The 19,241-nt window shown below is 44.4% G+C and overlaps 3 protein-coding genes across 6 annotated transcripts in view; all 3 read right to left on the minus strand.

The window, feature by feature from the left end:
- LOC309501096 (uncharacterized protein) overlaps positions 1-19,241 on the minus strand; it is a 49,724-nt gene that overhangs the window by 7,167 nt on the left and 23,316 nt on the right. The gene's annotated exons all lie outside the window — the stretch shown is intronic.
- On the minus strand, positions 489-6,077 carry LOC309500504 (uncharacterized protein; the record flags this gene model as incomplete). Its single annotated transcript, XM_082172114.1, has 3 exons — positions 489-638; positions 1,236-5,041; positions 5,163-6,077. The coding sequence occupies 2 exons, from the start codon at positions 6,075-6,077 to the stop codon at positions 2,123-2,125; spliced, it is 3,834 nt and encodes a 1,277-aa protein (XP_082028240.1). The 3' UTR covers positions 489-638; positions 1,236-2,122.
- Positions 6,188-18,604, minus strand: LOC309500505 (uncharacterized protein; the record flags this gene model as incomplete). Its single annotated transcript, XM_082172115.1, has 2 exons — positions 18,414-18,604; positions 6,188-7,357 (listed from the first exon to the last, which is right to left on the minus strand). Exon 2 carries the CDS (start codon positions 7,154-7,156, stop codon positions 6,188-6,190), a length of 969 nt encoding a protein of 322 aa, XP_082028241.1. The 5' UTR covers positions 7,157-7,357; positions 18,414-18,604.

A 19,241-nucleotide genomic window follows, 5' to 3' on the forward strand; every position in this document is an offset into this window, starting at 1 on the left:
GTTTGTTATGGGAGTCCGTTTCCACCACATAAGGAAAAAAGAAATGCTTTGGTAAATCATAATTATGACATAAAAAGTTGACTTTATGTCATAATTATGACTTTTTTTCTTATAATTTAGACTTATGTCATAATTTTCTGTTATAATTATGAATTACTAAAGCATGATTTTATAAATTTTTCATACTTTTTAATGTCATAATTAAAAATGTTGTCGTAATTATGACTTTTCATGTTATAATTTTATGTCACAGTCTCAGCATTTTGTCATAATTATGACTTCTATCTTATAATTTAGACTTTTGTCATAATTCTAACATTTTATGTTAGAATTTCAGTTTTATGTCACAATTATGACTTTTTATCTCATAATTTAGACATTTTGTCATTTAGATTTTTTTTTGTCATAAATTCTACTTATAAATATGATTTACTTAAGCATAATTTTTTTTCCATATGTGGCTGAAATGGGCTTCCATTGTGTGCAGAAGAAGACTGGCTTCATTGATTTGGATAGTTTATGGATCGTTAGGTAGAGCTCACAGCGGGTGATCGGTCAGAATCACGCAAGATTTCTTCATTGGAAGTATTTATTGAATTTACAACTGCATGATTGAATATGTACATTGATGTGTGGTTCTGAAACAAATAAAGAAATAAAACAAACATAATTAGTTGAATGCGAATAAATGATTATCATGCAACAAACCTCTATTTGTATTAACTGCATCCTATTCTAACATATATAGCAGAAATAAAATACAACAATATCTTAACATGGCCGAAACTGACAGTAAAGAATGAAAAAGGCTGTTATGTAGGTCTAAGCAGCTACAACTATAACAATAAGAAAGGATAAACCATTCGCAATACAATGGCTCCCTCTGCTGGTCACATAAATAACTACACCAGGCCGCTCCGAGAGGTGTCACGTGACGACCAGTGTAAATGCGGGAGGTGCGTGCCCTATAACCAATTAACTGGATTGAAGGCGAATATCAGCGCGATAGTTTTCAAACTATGCACAAAGGTGCTTAACTGGTATTCTACAATGTGTACCCAAAGAATAATGCCCGAGTGGCAACTTATACATTGATAGAAAGAAGCATCACGACACGAGGTCTAGCCGTGCAGGAAACGCCTGAGCTTACATTTAGCAACACTAAACAGACAAAACACTACCAATCTAGCCTTAGCAATAACAGTCAAGAAGAACAACGAAATACCGATTCTTACTTGTAAAGACGCACACAGAATAAAGCAGTTGTATCAAGGCAGGTTGTAAGTCCGTGCAGTTAGCGTACACTACTGGCAAAAGTCTCTGACAGAATGCCGTGTGCGGCAATCCTGAATCAACTTGTGATTGGCTAAGAGTCCAGGTGAAGCGAGGCGTCTTCCAGTAGTAGAGAGAGAGTCACAGTAAAGTGTCTGATGATTAGCGGCCACAAGGGGGCCTTTTTTACAGCCGCCCCCAGATTACTGAAGGGAATCTGCAGAAGAAGAAAAGGCGCCCACTCGTCCGGTAGTGGTTAGTCTGACAACTCTGGAAGCTGGATGAGTCGAGCCACAGGGCGGGTGTACGCCCGGTCTCCTACATTCACTTCAGCAGATCGTACTTTACCGTCGAGGCCAGGGGAGACGCTGATCACTGTACCCACTGGCCACAGTGAGCGAGGGAGCTGCGGGTCAATGATGAGGACTGTCTTGCCAATGTGAAGGTCTGGGTTTTCAGCATTCCACTTCTGTCGGGCCTGGAGGCTGGGCAAATAGAAACGGATAAAATGCTTCCAGAAGTGGTCAGCCAACAGCTGGCTATGGCGCCAACGCCTACTGCTCAGGAGTTCGGAGTCAGGATACACCACCTGCGGGAGAGAGGCATCTGGCCGCCCAATGAGCAGTGAGTTGGGAGTTATTGGATCAGGGTCGGCGATGTCTGCAGATGTGTAGCCTAATGGTTTAGAGTTGAGAATCCCTTCAATCTCAATTAGTAGGGTTCTCAGTACCTCATCTGTCACAAGCTGGGCTCCAAGGGTTACTTGCAGAGCTTGTTTTACTGAGCGTATCTCGCGCTCCCAGCAGCCACCAAAGTGGGGGGCGTTAGGTGGATTAAACTTCCAGTCGATTTACTGAGAGGCGAGTTGAGCTTTGATGTCTGGAGCAAGGTCGGCGAATGCTTCCCGGAGCTCTCGATCACCACCTCTGAAGTTAGTCCCCTGGTCTGAAATCAGCTCGAACGGCTTTCCTCTGCGGGCGATGAACCGTCTCAGGGCCATGAGGAATGAGTCTGCATTCAGACTAGAGAGCAGGTCGATATGCACGGCTCGGGTGGTCATGCATTTAAAGATTATTCCCCAGCGCTTTTCACTCCTTCTTCCGATCGCTACCGAGTATGGCCCGAAGCAGTCTACTCCTGTTGAGTAAAATGCTGGCTTGAAAAGTCGGACTCTGGATGGAGGCAGGTCTGCCATTTTAGGGATTTGTGGCTTTCCGCGCCATTTCTGACACTCTTGGCACTTGCGCTGAAAGCGGCGGATAGCCTCTCGCCCTCCTGGTAGCCAATACTTGCGGCGCATCTCTGAGAAGACCCTCTCTGGGCCTGGATGGTGCAGACGGTAATCATACTCTTGAATGAGCAGCTGCGTGACTGGGTGTTTGGCATCCAGCACCACCGGGTGAACAGTATCCGGTTCCAGCTGGTTACTATGGCGCAGACGTCCGCCAACACGGATGAGCTTGTCACTGTGGTCGAACTCTGGTGCCAGCTTGAGAAGTCTGCTGCTCTTAGCGACTGGTTTCCCTGACTGCAGCTGGGCATATTCAATAGGAAAACTGTCTTGTTGGACCTGTTGTAGCAGAGCTAGCTGGGCTTGCCTGTAGACTGTGACATTGCCTGGGGCCGCCCCATGTAGAGTTTTAGTTGTGGCGGTCAGGAGCTCTTTGAAGGAAGAGAACTTTTTAGCGTCAGGGAGATGACTTGGCGAGGTAGTAGTGAGGCCGCAGAACAGAGGTTTCTTGAGCTCTTCACCCTGATCTGCCTCTGTCTGAATCTGAGGACTTTGTGGCCATTTGTCTGGGTCACACCACAAGAAGGTTGGGCCTTGACCCCAGCGGCTGTCTGGTGTCAATGTGTCGAGAGGTTTGCCACGCGTTATGTCGTCAGCAGGGTTCTGTGCAGAGTCCACGTACCGCCATGTGTCGCCCTCGGTGAGATCTTGAATCTCTGCCACACGTGTGCCAACAAACACTTTGTATCGGCATGACTCCGACTGCAGCCACTTGAGCACGGTAGTAGAGTCCGACCAGAGCACCACCCGCTGGATGGACAGTGTGAGTTCAGATTTGAGGATCCGAGCCATTTGTGCTCCAGTCAGGGCAGCGCATAACTCCAGGCGTGGGATTGACTGTTGCTTTTTTGGAGCAACTCTGGATCTCGCAGTGACAAAAGCTACTTGGACGACTCCATGAGGATCCTCGGTTCTGAGGTATGCCACAGAGCCATAAGCTTGCTCTGAAGCATCACAGAACACGTGGATCTGACGCTCACAGGTGGGAGAGTCTAACTCATGGCCAGTGTAACACCTCGGAAGTGCTATGCTCTGTAGGTGAGGTAACTCGTCCTCCCACTCTCTCCATGCGGCTAGCAGGTGATCCGGCAGAGCAGGGTCGTCCCAGTCACGCTTTTTGTCCCACAGGTGTTGGATGACAACTTTGGCCCTGGTGGTGTAAGGTACTAGGAAGCCAAGGGGGTCATATTGGCTTGCCACCACTTTATAGATGGAGCGCATAGTGACAACTTCTTCAGTGGCTACAGCCTCTCGACACTTGAAGGACAGGGTGTCCTCTCGGCAGTCCCACTGCAGGCCCAGGGCTGATTCTCCTTGACCTGGGTGACCTTGGGCGATCCACTTTTCAGCACTAGCCGATCTCGCCTCAGCAGGGAGGTGACGGATAGTGTCTGGATGGGTACTGGCCCACTGGCGTAACTCAAAGCCTCCCTCGGCGAGGAGAGTCTGCAGCTTGTTGATGATGGGCTTGGCATCTTCAACTGTAGGCACACTCTGAAGACAGTTATCCACGTAGAAATGTCTTAACACGGAGTCTCTCACTGCTTCAGCTGGCTGAGTATGGTCGGTGACGTGCTTCTGTAGGGCGTATGTAGCACAGCAGGGGCTACAGGTAGTACCGAAGGGAAGCACTTTCCACTGATAGACTGTGGGTTGTTCATCACGCTTGAGCTCCCTCCAGAGGAAGCAGAGGAGAGGTTCATCCTCCGGAAGGAGCCTGACCTGGTGAAACATCCCCCGTATGTCACTGCTGAAGGCCACACAATGTTCTCTGAATCGCAAGAGAACTGAAAGGAGAGGTGGACCGAGGGTTGGACCTGGGAGCAGGAGTTTGTTCAAGTCAGTGGCGTTGTACTGGAAAGAACAATTAAAAACCACTCGGTGCTTGCCATTGTGCTCGACAAGGTGGTGTGGGATGTACCAGCTGCTTAAGGTGTTCTCTGTGCCATGGGGTAGTTTCGCCACATAGCCAGCCTGTTCAAGTCTCTGGATCTCTGCGTTGTAGACTTGGGCCGTCTCAGGGTTCTTCGCCAGCCGCCTTTCCGTATTCCGGAGCTGAGGAAGTACTGCCTCCTTTGGTGCGCAGAGCTGAGGGAAGTTCTTCACGCGGAGGAGAGGAGTAGCATAGCGGTGAACACCATTAACATCTACTCGCACCGTCTGTTTATCCAAGCATTCAAGGGCCTCCTTGTCCTGCCGTGACCTTGTACTGGCCTTTTCGCTGCGCCATGGGAGGACGTCCAGCTGCCACAGTCTCTCAACGTGCTGGTAGATGTCAGCTGGAGGTGCCCCGAAGGTGGTGAATAGACAGCATTGTTCGATAAGGTACTGCTTTAGATTGTTGGTTGGACCTTGCAGCGTCCATCCGAGACGGGTGCGGACAGCAACCGGTGCACCAGGGGGACCAAAGATGACTGGCTCAACTGGAGTCACCAAGTGAGGGTGGTCTGAGCCAATGAGCAGTAGCGGGACAATGTCCTTGAATGTAGGGATAGAAAGCTTCTTCAAATGTTTGTATGGTCTGCAGTGCTTTGAAGGGATACGTGTGCTGGCCTAGCCCGAGCTTGGGTGCGGTAAAGGCTCCTTGGATGTTGTATACCATGGCTGGAGAACAGGCTGGGGAGATGCTAAATGAGACAGCCGCCCCGTGAAGCGTCTGCAGCTCCTGTCTGACTGTACGCAGGGGCAAATCCTCAGGCTGACCTTCAAGGCCCAGTTGTTGGACAGCTGGTTGGAGGAGCAGGGTGCGTTCGGAGCCGTCGTCTAGCACAGCGTATGTCTCTAGAGTTTGGTCACCATGGCGGAGGATAACTTTACTGACCTTGAGAAGCACACGATGGCCCTGCGGTGGCTTGCCAATGTATAGCACTTGGTCTGCACTTGGTATGGACAAAGGTTTGCTCTCACTGGACTTCACCTGGTCAGGCCTTCTCTCAGCTTTGTCAGCCTTGGCTAAACTTCTCTCGCTGACATCGTGCAAAGCAAGCAGGTGTCTGCTGTTGCATGTTTTACAGCACATCTTTAGATCACATTCAGCTGATCTGTGTTCTCTGCCGCATCGCCAACATCGGTTGTTGTCCTGAATCCAGTTACGTTTCTGGGTAGCGCTGAGCAGTTTGAAATTTGCGCAACTATTCAAAGTGTGCTTGTAGTTCTCACAGAATGGGCAGAACTTCTTTGCATCTAGACTGGTTGGAGGAGTAGATTTGGCTGGCTCCCTAGCTCCCAGCATGAGGACTGAGGCCTTAGGTGACGACCTGACAGTACTCTTGGAGTCTTTGGGCTTAGATCCAGTGTCCTTTCTCAAGCGATATTGTGCTATATCCTCCTGGATCTGGAGCTCGTATTCCAACCAATCTGCTAGGTCCAGAAGAGTGGGGATAGGAATGCGGAGCGGGTGGATGTAGCGCCTGAAACTGGACCTCAGGTCGTGCGGTAGCTTGCCCAGTAGACGAGTGACATGAGAACCACAGTCCAGCTCAACTTGCCCCTTTAAACCGAGCTGCTCCAACATGCTCACCAGGGATCTGACGTTCAGGGCGAACAACCTGAATGACTTAATGTCTCCACTCTGAATGTTGTCTCCACTCTGAATGTTGGTGGCATCTCTAGGAAGGAGATTGTCTAGAGCAATACGGAGTCTTGCAAAGTCTCTTGGTTAGGACGATTGAAGTTCGGGATTGTAGGAGTGGGCCCTCTGTATGTTCTTTCCTGTCCACCAGGGGGAGTCACTGAGCGTCGGCGTCTGGGCTCGTGCCGAGGTGAAGGGAAACTACGTCTCTCACGCTGGTCAGGAGAGTAGCTGCGGCGGCGTGCAGGAGAATAGTCACCTCGGCGTGATGGTTCTCTGTATTCTCTGTAGGAATAACGAGAGTCTCTGTAACTGGCGTGGCGCTCAGGTGAGCGGCGGTGGCTGGACTGCTCATAGTTATAATGAGAACTGTAGCGCCCTTCCCTGGACTCATAGCTTCGTTGCAGGGCCTGGTGCTTGGTGCGTACTGGCTCGGGAGAGCGCTTAGGTGAGGGAGAGTCATATCTGGTTGATTCTCTGTAGTCCTTTGTCTCTCTGCTGTAGTCATGATGCCTGTCAGAGGACCGTTGTGGTGGTGTCTCCCTGTCCCGGAAGTAGACTGATTTATACTGGGTTGAAGCACCTCCATAATCCAGCCCTTCTCGATAAAGTCTATCTCTGGCAGTTACAGTACGTGGCTCTGGACGGGAACTGCTGGGCTCCACTTTGGCTCTGAGCTGCTCGTTCTGTATTTTTAATTCCTCCATTGCTGCTAGGAGATCTTCCCTTTCACGCTCTAGTATGTGGCACTCCCTTCTCCACTCATCTGCAGAAGATTCCCATTTGTCAGTGACTGACCATCGCGCTGGGCTGTGATGCAGCTGACTTTCTGGGGATGCAGAGCGTGAATCAGGTCTGCTGCGGTCCTCTTCGTCTAGCTGCTCTCTGGACTGTGACTCAGAAGACTTCTTGGTTTGAGATCTGGTCGGGAGATCAGACAAGTCATAATCTTGCAAGTAGTTAGGGAGGGACCGCTGCCTCCTGGATCGTGCACTAGACTCTTTATCCGAGGTGGTAGACATCTTGCTCCGCTGCAGGCTCTGGATCCGGCTCGAAGGACCACTTTGTGCAGAAGAAGACTGGCTTCATTGATTTGGATAGTTTATGGATCGTTAGGTAGAGCTCACAGCGGGTGATCGGTCAGAATCACGCAAGATTTCTTCATTGGAAGTATTTATTGAATTTACAACTGCATGATTGAATATGTACATTGATGTGTGGTTCTGAAACAAATAAAGAAATAAAACAAACATAATTAGTTGAATGCGAATAAATGATTATCATGCAACAAACCTCTATTTGTATTAACTGCATCCTATTCTAACATATATAGCAGAAATAAAATACAACAATATCTTAACATGGCCGAAACTGACAGTAAAGAATGAAAAAGGCTGTTATGTAGGTCTAAGCAGCTACAACTATAACAATAAGAAAGGATAAACCATTCGCAATACAATGGCTCCCTCTGCTGGTCACATAAATAACTACACCATGCCGCTCCGAGAGGTGTCACGTGACGACCAGTGTACATGCGGGAGGTGCGTGCCCTATAACCAATTAACTGGATTGAAGGCGAATATCAGCGCGATAGTTTTCAAACTATGCACAAAGGTGCTTAACTGGTATTCTACAATGTGTACCCAAAGAATAATGCCCGAGTGGCAACTTATACATTGATAGAAAGAAGCATCACGACACAAGGTCTAGCCGTGCAGGAAACGCCTGAGCTTACATTTAGCAACACTAAACAGACAAAACACTACCAATCTAGCCTTAGTGTAACCCAGGTTAAAAAACCAGTATTAACAAAGAATTAGAAAATTCAAATCCTATATATATATATATATATATATATATATATATATATATATATATATATATATATATATATATATATATATCCTATATAAATTCTCTTTTCATTTCATAAATTATTTTCATGCGTTTTAAAATAGCCAATTAAAATTAGTTTTATTTGGGAGGATTGACCAATGAGAGTGCATTTCTGTTTTCCATATTTCGCACGCAGTTAGAGACCGCGTTCTTTTTTGATTGCTATCGCAGACGAGAGCAGACGTCAGTTGAATCTCTCCAAGGAAATTTGAGAGATAAGTTATCTTCTTTGAGAATTTGATGAGAATTACATGTATATTGTTCCAGAGACGATGTAGTGGAAGAGAAGTAAATTTGATATGAAAGAGACCGAGAAAAAGAGTTAAATTGATTTTATACTGTGTGACGCAGTTACGGAGAAACCGCATATGTGACGCAGTTACGGAGAAGCAGCCGTTGTAACACAGCGCGTTCACAAATTGAGGTTTATTTATTGAGAAACAGAGACTTATAATACGAATATATTTTTGAGTGAGGAAGAGAAAAGGATTTTTCTGAGTTGTAACCGTTCTTCAAACCTGGAAAAAAAAAGGTTTATATTCAAGCTCATCTGGTCTTGGTGAGTTACACTTTTATTCCATTTGGGTTAAATGTTCATGAAATGCTTATATTAGAGAATTGTAAATGAGAAATCTGTTTATTTTATAAGTAATGTATTTTCTTCATAACCACATTTGGTGAACGAAATGATTGCACGTTGTATGTGAAACGCAATCGCCATTTTGATGGCGTGTTAAACACTGTTAAATGATGTGATGTGTAACGTTATGTTATGGAAAACTAACAAGGTTTTTTCTGATCTTGTATTCAAGGTCAGGTTTTTTGTTTTGTTTTGTATTCTCTCTGTTTTCTTCTTGTCTTTTCCTGATTTAAATTTTTCATCGTCGTCGAGTGTGTGCTGAATTGAGTTGATGCTGCTGTGAGATCGAATCTTTCCGGGTTGGAGTTCCTGGATTTTGTCTTAACTCTCATGTTCGCGGAGGGAGTCGGGACTGGCGAGCCGCACGAGTCTAACAACGAGTATTGATCGATTGCCTGAAACTGACATTATCGTTGCCGAACTGGATGGTAGGAAATTGAACTAACAGCTCTCACACTTTTCACTGTTACTGGGAGGAATTTCATTCACGAGGAGAAACGGACAAAATCATTGTCATTACCCATTTCAGCCCTAACTTCCGAGACTGCATTCAACTCATGTCGAAATTGAAAGGTTAAATTCCTGAAAAAAAGAATTTAAATGTGAATTTATTCATTATTTGGTTTATTTTGTGTTGCTTGATCAAAGGTAATTGTTTTTTTTGTCCATTCTTTTATTTTGTTTTGAAAAATTAGAAGATAAGAGAAGAATTTCAAAGGGAATCAGATTAGGAGTTTAGCTTGAATTGATTATATTCTAAATTTTATTTTGTTTCTTTTATTTTCCAAAAGAACCACTGAAATATGTGAAACCTAAGAAGTTTTAAACAAAAGTGTTTAAAGAAATTAATTGGTTTGAGACGCACACTTAATTGTATTTTATTTACTTTTCTATTTCCTGTATTTTATTTTATCTATCTCTGTTTTTTCTTTAACATCTTGAAATTCTTGAATACACATTTTTTATTATACTAAATCAGTTACAACTTAAACTTTGTGTGAGTGACTCATTATTGTTGGGACATCTTATTCTCTACAGGCGAATTCTAGGCTTCTGATTTGACTGGTCCATACGCAGACATTGTCTGTATCAAATTTAGTGAAGGGTTACAAAGTTGGCGAGAGCCAGCCAGGAGAATTTGGAGTGTCATACAACAATAGTGATCTCTCAGTGTGAAAAAGCAGTTTAGAACAGTTAAGAACAATGGACATTGTGAGACGAGAGAAAGTGTGTGTTCGTGATGCCGTTCTAGCAAGCGGTTTAACACTATCCGAATCCGATCAAGATCTTGAGTCATGGCTGATGCGATATGGTAGCATAAAGCGAACCTTGCTCATTGATAGTCCGTCCTCCGAATTTCATCAGCAAGCTATAATAGAGTTCCAATATAGCTCCGCTATGGATGCACTGCGACCCTTGTTGCCATTACGAATTGTTAGTACTTCTAATGCAGACACATTCTTTAATGTGTGTGCCTTGAGCAGTGTTTACACTCAGACGACTGGGGGTGATGTCACTAGCAATTATCTAGAGGAACTGCAAGAAATGGCTAGATTTAGCGGAAGACCTTTGCAGGTTGTAATTCAAGAGGAGCTAAAAAAGCTTAATGCTGCTAGTGCTTTCATTGAACCGTCATCCATGTCAAGTGATGAAACTGATTGTCCTATTGTGGCTGATTCTCAAACCCGTCGGTTATCATCTCATTCACAAAGAGTAGTTGAAGAGACGACTGCATCTTCATTGTCGGATAGTGTACCTTTGTCATGTAGCCAGCAAAGCAAAGATCAAAACCTGACCAAGACTAATGAGGCAAATGCGGTGCCCTCGTGTACTGCTCTGCCCATGGATGTATTAAGCCCCCCTAGTGTACAACGAGTTGTAGTTGAACATATTGTGCGAGCTTCTGATAACGTATCAACTCAGTATGTTTCTGTGCGCCTGAGGTCATTTTCAGGGAAAGTTCCCCGACCAGCTAACGAACCTGACTTTGATACCTGGAGGGCGAGTGTTGATTTTTTGCTTGATGACCCATCCATTTCTGACCTCTCTCGCACCAGGAAAATACTGGACAGCCTTTTGCCGCCAGCGGCTGACGTCGTAAAGCATATTGGCCCGCAAGCATCTCCAAAGTTATATTTAGAGCTGTTAGAGTCTGTCTATGGGTCAGTTGAAGACGGCGACGAGTTATTTGCCAAATTTATGACACTGTTGCAGAACCAAGGAGAGAAACCCTCTAGCTACCTGCATCGGTTGCAAGTCATGCTGAGTGCGGCAGTGCGGAGAGAAGGCATTCCAGAAGCCGAGCGTGATTGCAGCTTACTAAAGCAGTTTTGTAGAGGGTGTTGGGATAACCGGTTGCTTGCAAATTTGCATCTTGAAGAAAGAAAGCTTAACCCCCCTTCATTTGCTGAGTTAGTTGTGTCTGTTAGGGCTGAGGAGGACAAGCAAACTTCCAAAGAGGAGCGCATGCGAAGCCATTTGGGGATGAACAGACTTGGCTCACAACCTTTTAAGTCAAAAGCGACCGTGCATCAGTTATCCCCTAATGTTACTGAGTTAGGAGGTGAAGCATTTGCTCAGGTAAAAAGACCAATGTCGGGCATTCAAACACAGTTAACTCAGAAAATTTCAGGTTCTAAGAAGGGGCAGGATGATTGCAAAGAAGCTGTAGAATTCTCGAAATTAAAAGCAGAGGTAAAAGAGTTGAGAGCGCAAGTCCAGGCTATGGAGTCAGCTGTGCCTAAAAAAACATTGTACGCTGACTCAAGTACTTCAGAACTTGCAGAGCTGAGGAAGCAAGTAGCTGCATTAAAAGCTCAAATGGTTACAATGGAAGCACAGAAAGACCGAACACCTAGCCAGTTAGGGTCCCGTGGAAATTTTGAAAAGGCGTGGCCTAGACAGGTTGAGTCAAATGAGAGTGGGACAGGATTGCCCCGACCTCGTCCAGGGTACTGTTTTCGCTGCGGCGAAGATGGGCACATGGTTGCCAACTGTGAAAATGACCCAGACCCTTCCAAAGTGGCCAGGAAACGGTGTTTGTTGAGAGAGAAGCAAGCCCAATGGGACTTGCAGAGCCAAGTAAAATCGCAGCAGGTAAACTCCAGGCCGTTTCTGCAGTAGGGCATGCAGAGAACGGCACTGAGTTTCAATGCCCTAAAAAGAGCAGGAAAGCCTTTGACATTTGTTCAAAAGGCAGAATGTTAGGAAGGTTGCCAAAAGGGTTAGTTGGGACAAAGTGCACTGCCCAGTTGTGCATTGATGGAATACAGGTGAATTGTTTATTGGACACTGGGTCCCAAGTGACCACGGTTCCGTCCTCATTCCACAAGGCATATTTAGCAGATCATCCAGTGAAGCCGTTAGATGCCTTGTTGGAGGTAGAGGGGGCCAATGGGCAGTCTGTACCCTATTTAGGGTATGTAGAACTTACTTTAACCTTCCCTAAAGAATTTCTAGGATTAGAGGCTGAAATTGATACTCTAGCTTTAGTGGTTCCTGACTTGGTGGGAGTGCAACAGATATTAGTGGGAACAAACTCTTTGGATACCTTGTATGATACTCATGCTCAAGGAGAAGATGTTGAGCTCAACCCAGCTTTCAGTGGGTATCGAGCTGTGCTTAAGGTTCTGAGTGCCAGGCATAAGCAGAGATGTGCAGAGACCTTGGGGCATGTAACATTGGGTGGAGACAATGCTGAAACGGTGCCTGCGGGTGGTAGTGCAGTGTTTGATGGTGTTGTTTATCTGAATAGTTGCCTTCCAGAGAACTTAGCAGTCATTGGGCCTTCTGAGTTGTCTAACTTACCAGGTGGTTTAGTCATTGCCAGTGGTTTACACACCTTGCCCACCAGACGTTCCGTTCGTGTGCCTGTGTTGGTTAGAAATGAAACCCATGCCGATATTGTGATTCCTCCTAAGACAGTGTTAGCTGAAATGTATTCTGTTCAGCAAGTGATAGAGGCTCCCCAGAAAACTGATTCCTTACAAGCCAGAGCAGAATCACCAGGAACGCAGAAACACGTTGATTTCGATGACTCGCCTTTGCCGACAGAATGGAAGAGTCGAATCTCTGCCTTGCTGAGTGCGATGCCTGAAGTTTTCGCTTTGCATGATATGGATTATGGCCATACTGACAAGGTGAAACATCGCATCAAGCTCAGTGATGAGACTCCCTTCAAACATAGACCCAGACCGATTCATCCTCATGATGTTAGTGCAGTCAGGAAACACTTGCAGGAGTTGTTAGACGCTGGAGTTATTAGGGAGTCTGAATCCCCTTTCGCCTCTCCCATTGTTGTGGTTAGAAAAAAAGATAACTCTGTACGGCTTTGTATCGATTTCAGGAAGTTGAACGCGCAGACCATTAAAGACGCCTATGCCCTTCCAAATCTTGAGGAGGCGTTTTCGGTGCTTACAGGCTCCAAATGGTTCTCCGTTCTCGACCTGAAATCGGGATACTATCAGATTGAGATGGACGAGCAGGATAAGGAAAAGACGGCCTTTGTGTGTCCCTTGGGGTTCTGGGAGTTTAATCGGATGCCCCAGGGTATAACAAACGCCCCAAGTACTTTTCAGCGCCTCATGGAGCGTTGCATGGGGAGCTTGAATCGAAGTGAGGTTCTGGTCTTCATCGATGACCTGATTGTGTTTTCAGAGACCCTTGAGGAGCATGAACGCCGTCTACTACAAGTCCTTAACCGGTTGAAAGAGTACGGCTTAAAACTTTCTCCCGACAAGTGCAAATTTTTTCAGACGTCTGTACGGTATCTGGGTCATGTTGTGTCCCAACATGGTGTGAGTACTGACCCAAGTAAAATAGAAGCCGTAAAAACCTGGCCGAGACCACAGAATCTTAGAGAGTTGAAATCCTTTTTAGGATTTGCAGGGTATTACCGTAGATTCGTACAGGACTTCTCCAAGATCGTTAGACCCCTAAATAGTCTCACAGCCGGGTATCCCCCAGTTAGGAGGAAAACTAAGTGTAAAGAGGTAAATCGGCCCTACTTTAACCCAAAAGAGCCGTTGGGGGATAGATGGACTGTTGAATGTCAAGAAGCGTTTGAAACCACTGTGAACAGATTGACAACCGCTCCAATTCTGGGTTATGCTGATCCACGGCTACCTTATCTATTGCACACTGATGCCAGCACCACCGGGCTCGGTGCTGCTTTGTATCAAGAGCAGGAAGGCCAGCTTAGGGTCATTGCGTATGCAAGTCGAGGTTTGACTCGAAGTGAAGCAAAGTATCCAGCTCATAAGCTAGAGTTTTTGGCGCTTAAGTGGGCGGTTACCGTTAAGTTTAGTGACTATTTGTATGGGAGCGAATTCACAGTAGTGACCGATAGTAATCCCTTAACGTATGTCTTAACTTCAGCAAAACTCGATGCCACAAGTTACCGGTGGTTGTCCAGTCTGTCTACTTTCAATTTCAAAATCCAGTATCGAGCAGGTACCCAGAATCAGGACGCAGACGGATTGTCTCGACGTCCGAATGGTCAGCTCAGAGATGATTTGGAGTCCCAGAAGGAACGGGAACACATAAGACAGTTCACCTTAAACCATTTAGGTGAGGCCGAACAGGGACAGCAGGTTATGCTTCCTGAGGTAGTGAGAGCTATATGTGAGCGGAATCAGATTCACCAACCTTCTCCTGTAGCTTTGGTTGAGTCCTTAGTTGTGACTGCAGACGTGTTACCTCAGGCGTTTATGGATGAGTGCGACCATGGGTTACCTGCCATTCCTAGATTGTCTGAGGATGACTTGATGCGTAGACAGAGAGAGGACCCTGAAATAAGAGAGGTCATTGAATGTCTAGAGTCTAACAAAAAACCACACAGTGTGAAAGGGAAGCCGTTGGAAATGGTTTTGTGGTTTAAGGAATGGAATAAGTTTGAACTGAGAAACGGATTGTTGTATCGTAAGCGTCTGGACCAAGGAAAAGTGCAAAGACAGCTAGCATTGCCTAAAAATCTCAGGGAGATGGTACTTACCTGTTTGCATGATGATATGGGCCACCTAGGTGTGGAAAGGACCCTTGATCTTCTTCGTTCCCGGTTTTACTGGCCACGAATGGCAAATGCCGTGGAAAGAAAGATCAGGACTTGTGAGCGTTGTGTCAGAAGAAAGTCTCCTGTACAGAAAGCTGCTCCACTAGTAAACATACAGACAAGCAGGCCATTAGAGTTGGTCTGTATGGACTTCCTGTCAGTTGAACCCGACCGCAGCAACACTAAGGATATTTTGGTCATCACGGATCACTTTACGAAGTATGCTGTCGCTATTCCCACTCGAAATCAGAAAGCTCAGACAGTTGCTAAGTGCCTCTGGGACCAATTTTTAGTACATTATGGGTTTCCAGAGAAGCTACACAGTGATCAAGGGCCAGATTTTGAGTCCCATACCATCCGGGAATTGTGTAAGATCGCTGGCATTCGCAAAGTAAGAACGACGTCGTACCACCCTAGGGGAAACCCAGTAGAGAGATTTAATAGAACTTTGCTGCAGATGTTGGGTACTCTAGAGAACAAACAGAAAGCTCACTGGAAAGAGTATGTCAAACCCCTAGTGCACGCGTACAATTGCACCAGAAATGATGTTACCGGCTACTCTCCTTATGAGCTCATGTTTGGAAGGCAGCCTCGGTTGCCAATGGACATTGCGTTTGGCATCTTGAACGACGAATCTTGTCAATCCCACTCAAAGTATGTAACCTCTCTAAAGAATAGGCTAGAAGAAAGCTACAAATTGGCTTTGGAAAACAGTATGAAAATAGCCGAACGGAATAAAAAGAGGTTTGACAGAAATGTAGTGGTTTCCAGTTTGGAAGTGGGTGATAGGGTTTTAGTTAGGAATGTCAGGTTGAGAGGCAAACAGAAACTGGCAGACAAATGGGAATCAGATGTTTATTTAGTGTTGAAGAAAGCAAAAGATGTTCCTGTGTACACCCTTTGTCCTGAAGGGAAAGAGGGTCCTGTCCGTACGCTGCACCGAGACCTGCTCTTACCTTGTGGGTTCTTACCTGGTGTGGAGGCAGATGAGACAATTTTACCCAAAGTGCGTCAAAGACGTCGAGCAAGGTCTCAGTTGGGTACGGAAAATGCTAATGAGAAGGGAAATTCAAACGATGAAGAGAGTTCTGAGAATGAGTCTAATTGTTTTTTACCCAGAGATGTAGTAGAAGTGGTTGCACGTTACATACCACCTGAAAGTTCTTCCTATAATTTGGGGAATTTCCAAATCACAGACACTGTTGAAGTTGAATCGGCAGGAACCAGTCAGACAAATGTTGATTCCCTGAAAGAAAAACAGTTTGAGGTTAGTGAGGTAAACGAACAAGTGTGTGACGTGAATGAGAACTTGCCTGTAAGTGATGGAGTGGAGTCTGAGAATATGGATGTTGATCCTGGAGAAGATAGAGCAGATGACACTGTAATAGTGTCTGGGGAGGATGATTGTATTAACCATGGGTTGATGAATAAGTCGCTGGAGGATGTAATCCCGAGTCTATTTGAAGATCTGAGGGTTGTTCAGGATGAGGGAAATTGTCCTAGACCTGGTATAGTTCCTGAAGAGGGTATGTCAGAGGAAGATGACCCCCAGTCTGATGGTGTTAGACGTTCCTCAAGGCAAACCAAACCCCCAAAGAAGTTTCATTATCCTCAATTAGGAAATCCTTTAATTTCGGTAGTCCAGTCCTTATTACAAGGACTAAGTAATGCTTTTGGTCAATCCGAAGAAAATTCAAATTTGATCTGGGGTAATTGTGTCATGGTACCGGGTGACCCTTTGTCAGTGTTGACAACACAGCCGTATGCATGCCCGAGGACGTGCATAAGATCAACAGGGGGAGGGTGTAACCCAGGTTAAAAAACCAGTATTAACAAAGAATTAGAAAATTCAAATCCTATATATATATATATATATATATATATATATATATATATATATATCCTATATAAATTCTCTTTTCATTTCATAAATTATTTTCATGCGTTTTAAAATAGCCAATTAAAATTAGTTTTATTTGGGAGGATTGACCAATGAGAGTGCATTTCTGTTTTCCATATTTCGCACGCAGTTAGAGACCGCGTTCTTTTTTGATTGCTATCGCAGACGAGAGCAGACGTCAGTTGAATCTCTCCAAGGAAATTTGAGAGATAAGTTATCTTCTTTGAGAATTTGATGAGAATTACATGTATATTGTTCCAGAGACGATGTAGTGGAAGAGAAGTAAATTTGATATGAAAGAGACCGAGAAAAAGAGTTAAATTGATTTTATACTGTGTGACGCAGTTACGGAGAAACCGCATATGTGACGCAGTTACGGAGAAGCAGCCGTTGTAACACAGCGCGTTCACAAATTGAGGTTTATTTATTGAGAAACAGAGACTTATAATACGAATATATTTTTGAGTGAGGAAGAGAAAAGGATTTTTCTGAGTTGTAACCGTTCTTCAAACCTGGAAAAAAAAAGGTTTATATTCAAGCTCATCTGGTCTTGGTGAGTTACACTTTTATTCCATTTGGGTTAAATGTTCATGAAATGCTTATATTAGAGAATTGTAAATGAGAAATCTGTTTATTTTATAAGTAATGTATTTTCTTCATAACCACATTTGGTGAACGAAATGATTGCACGTTGTATGTGAAACGCAATCGCCATTTTGATGGCGTGTTAAACACTGTTAAATGATGTGATGTGTAACGTTATGTTATGGAAAACTAACAAGGTTTTTTCTGATCTTGTATTCAAGGTCAGGTTTTTTGTTTTGTTTTGTTTTGTATTCTCTCTGTTTTCTTCTTGTCTTTTCCTGATTTAAATTTTTCATCGTCGTCGAGTGTGTGCTGAATTGAGTTGATGCTGCTGTGAGATCGAATCTTTCCGGGTTGGAGTTCCTGGATTTTGTCTTAACTCTCATGTTCGCGGAGGGAGTCGGGACTGGCGAGCCGCACGAGTCTAACAACGAGTATTGATCGATTGCCTGAAACTGACATTATCGTTGCCGAACTGGATGGTAGGAAATTGAACTAACAGCTCTCACACTTTTCACTGTTACTGGGAGGAATTTCATTCACGAGGAGAAACGGACAAAATCATTGTCATTACCCATTTCAGCCCTAACTTCCGAGACTGCATTCAACTCATGTCGAAATTGAAAGGTTAAATTCCTGAAAAAAAGAATTTAAATGTGAATTTATTCATTATTTGGTTTATTTTGTGTTGCTTGATCAAAGGTAATTGTTTTTTTTGTCCATTCTTTTATTTTGTTTTGAAAAATTAGAAGATAAGAGAAGAATTTCAAAGGGAATCAGATTAGGAGTTTAGCTTGAATTGATTATATTCTAAATTTTATTTTGTTTCTTTTATTTTCCAAAAGAACCACTGAAATATGTGAAACCTAAGAAGTTTTAAACAAAAGTGTTTAAAGAAATTAATTGGTTTGAGACGCACACTTAATTGTATTTTATTTACTTTTCTATTTCCTGTATTTTATTTTATCTATCTCTGTTTTTTCTTTAACATCTTGAAATTCTTGAATACACATTTTTTATTATACTAAATCAGTTACAACTTAAACTTTGTGTGAGTGACTCATTATTGTTGGGACATCTTATTCTCTACAGGCGAATTCTAGGCTTCTGATTTGACTGGTCCATACGCAGACATTGTCTGTATCAAATTTAGTGAAGGGTTACATTAGCAATAACAGTCAAGAAGAACAACGAAATACCGATTCTTACTTGTAAAGACGCACACAGAATAAAGCAGTTGTATCAAGGCAGGTTGTAAGTCCGTGCAGTTAGCGTACACTACTGGCAAAAGTCTCTGACAGAATGCCGTGTGCGGCAATCCTGAATCAACTTGTGATTGGCTAAGAGTCCAGGTGAAGCGAGGCGTCTTCCAGTAGTAGAGAGAGAGTCACAGTAAAGTGTCTGATGATTAGCGGCCACAAGGGGGCCTTTTTTACACATTGTATGCAGTGCATCTAAACAACGACTGTCTCCAGAAAAAAAAAAAAAAAATTCTGATGGATAAATGATTACATATGTCATTTGATAATTGTGACCCTGGACCACAAAACCAGTCACAAGTCGCACGGGTATATTTGTGGCCAGGGCCGGCGCGTGCACTTCTGCCGCTCTAGGCGAAAAACATTTGTGCCGCCCCCAGGGCTGGTCCGAATACCATTTTTTGAGCTTCGAAGCTGCGGTAGCAATGAACATCGAATATTCAAAGCTTCGAGAGGGTGCTGAACATATTCTTCTCTCTAATAAAGGCAGGAATCTCTATGTGTGTATGTCCGTTTGCATTTTGATTATTTCGAGAACCGTTCATCCAATCGACTTCACAAGGGAGTGCAGTGTAGCATTTGGTGGTGCAATATAGATGGACACGCGAGACACGACACGTTCAGAATTAATAAACTTTTAGTAAACTACAGAACACCGCGAGCGGGAAGCGGCGCACCTCAAGCGGGCAGGGCTTATATACTTGACGCACGCTGCACTAGCAATATAAAACGCACACACACATGTCTGTTAAATTAAGCAATACTTTAAGGTAGTCTA

The sequence above is a fragment of the Leuciscus leuciscus genome (genome assembly GCF_965113295.1).
Source record: "Leuciscus leuciscus genome assembly, chromosome: 6".
Lineage (NCBI taxonomy): Eukaryota > Metazoa > Chordata > Actinopteri > Cypriniformes > Leuciscidae > Leuciscus > Leuciscus leuciscus.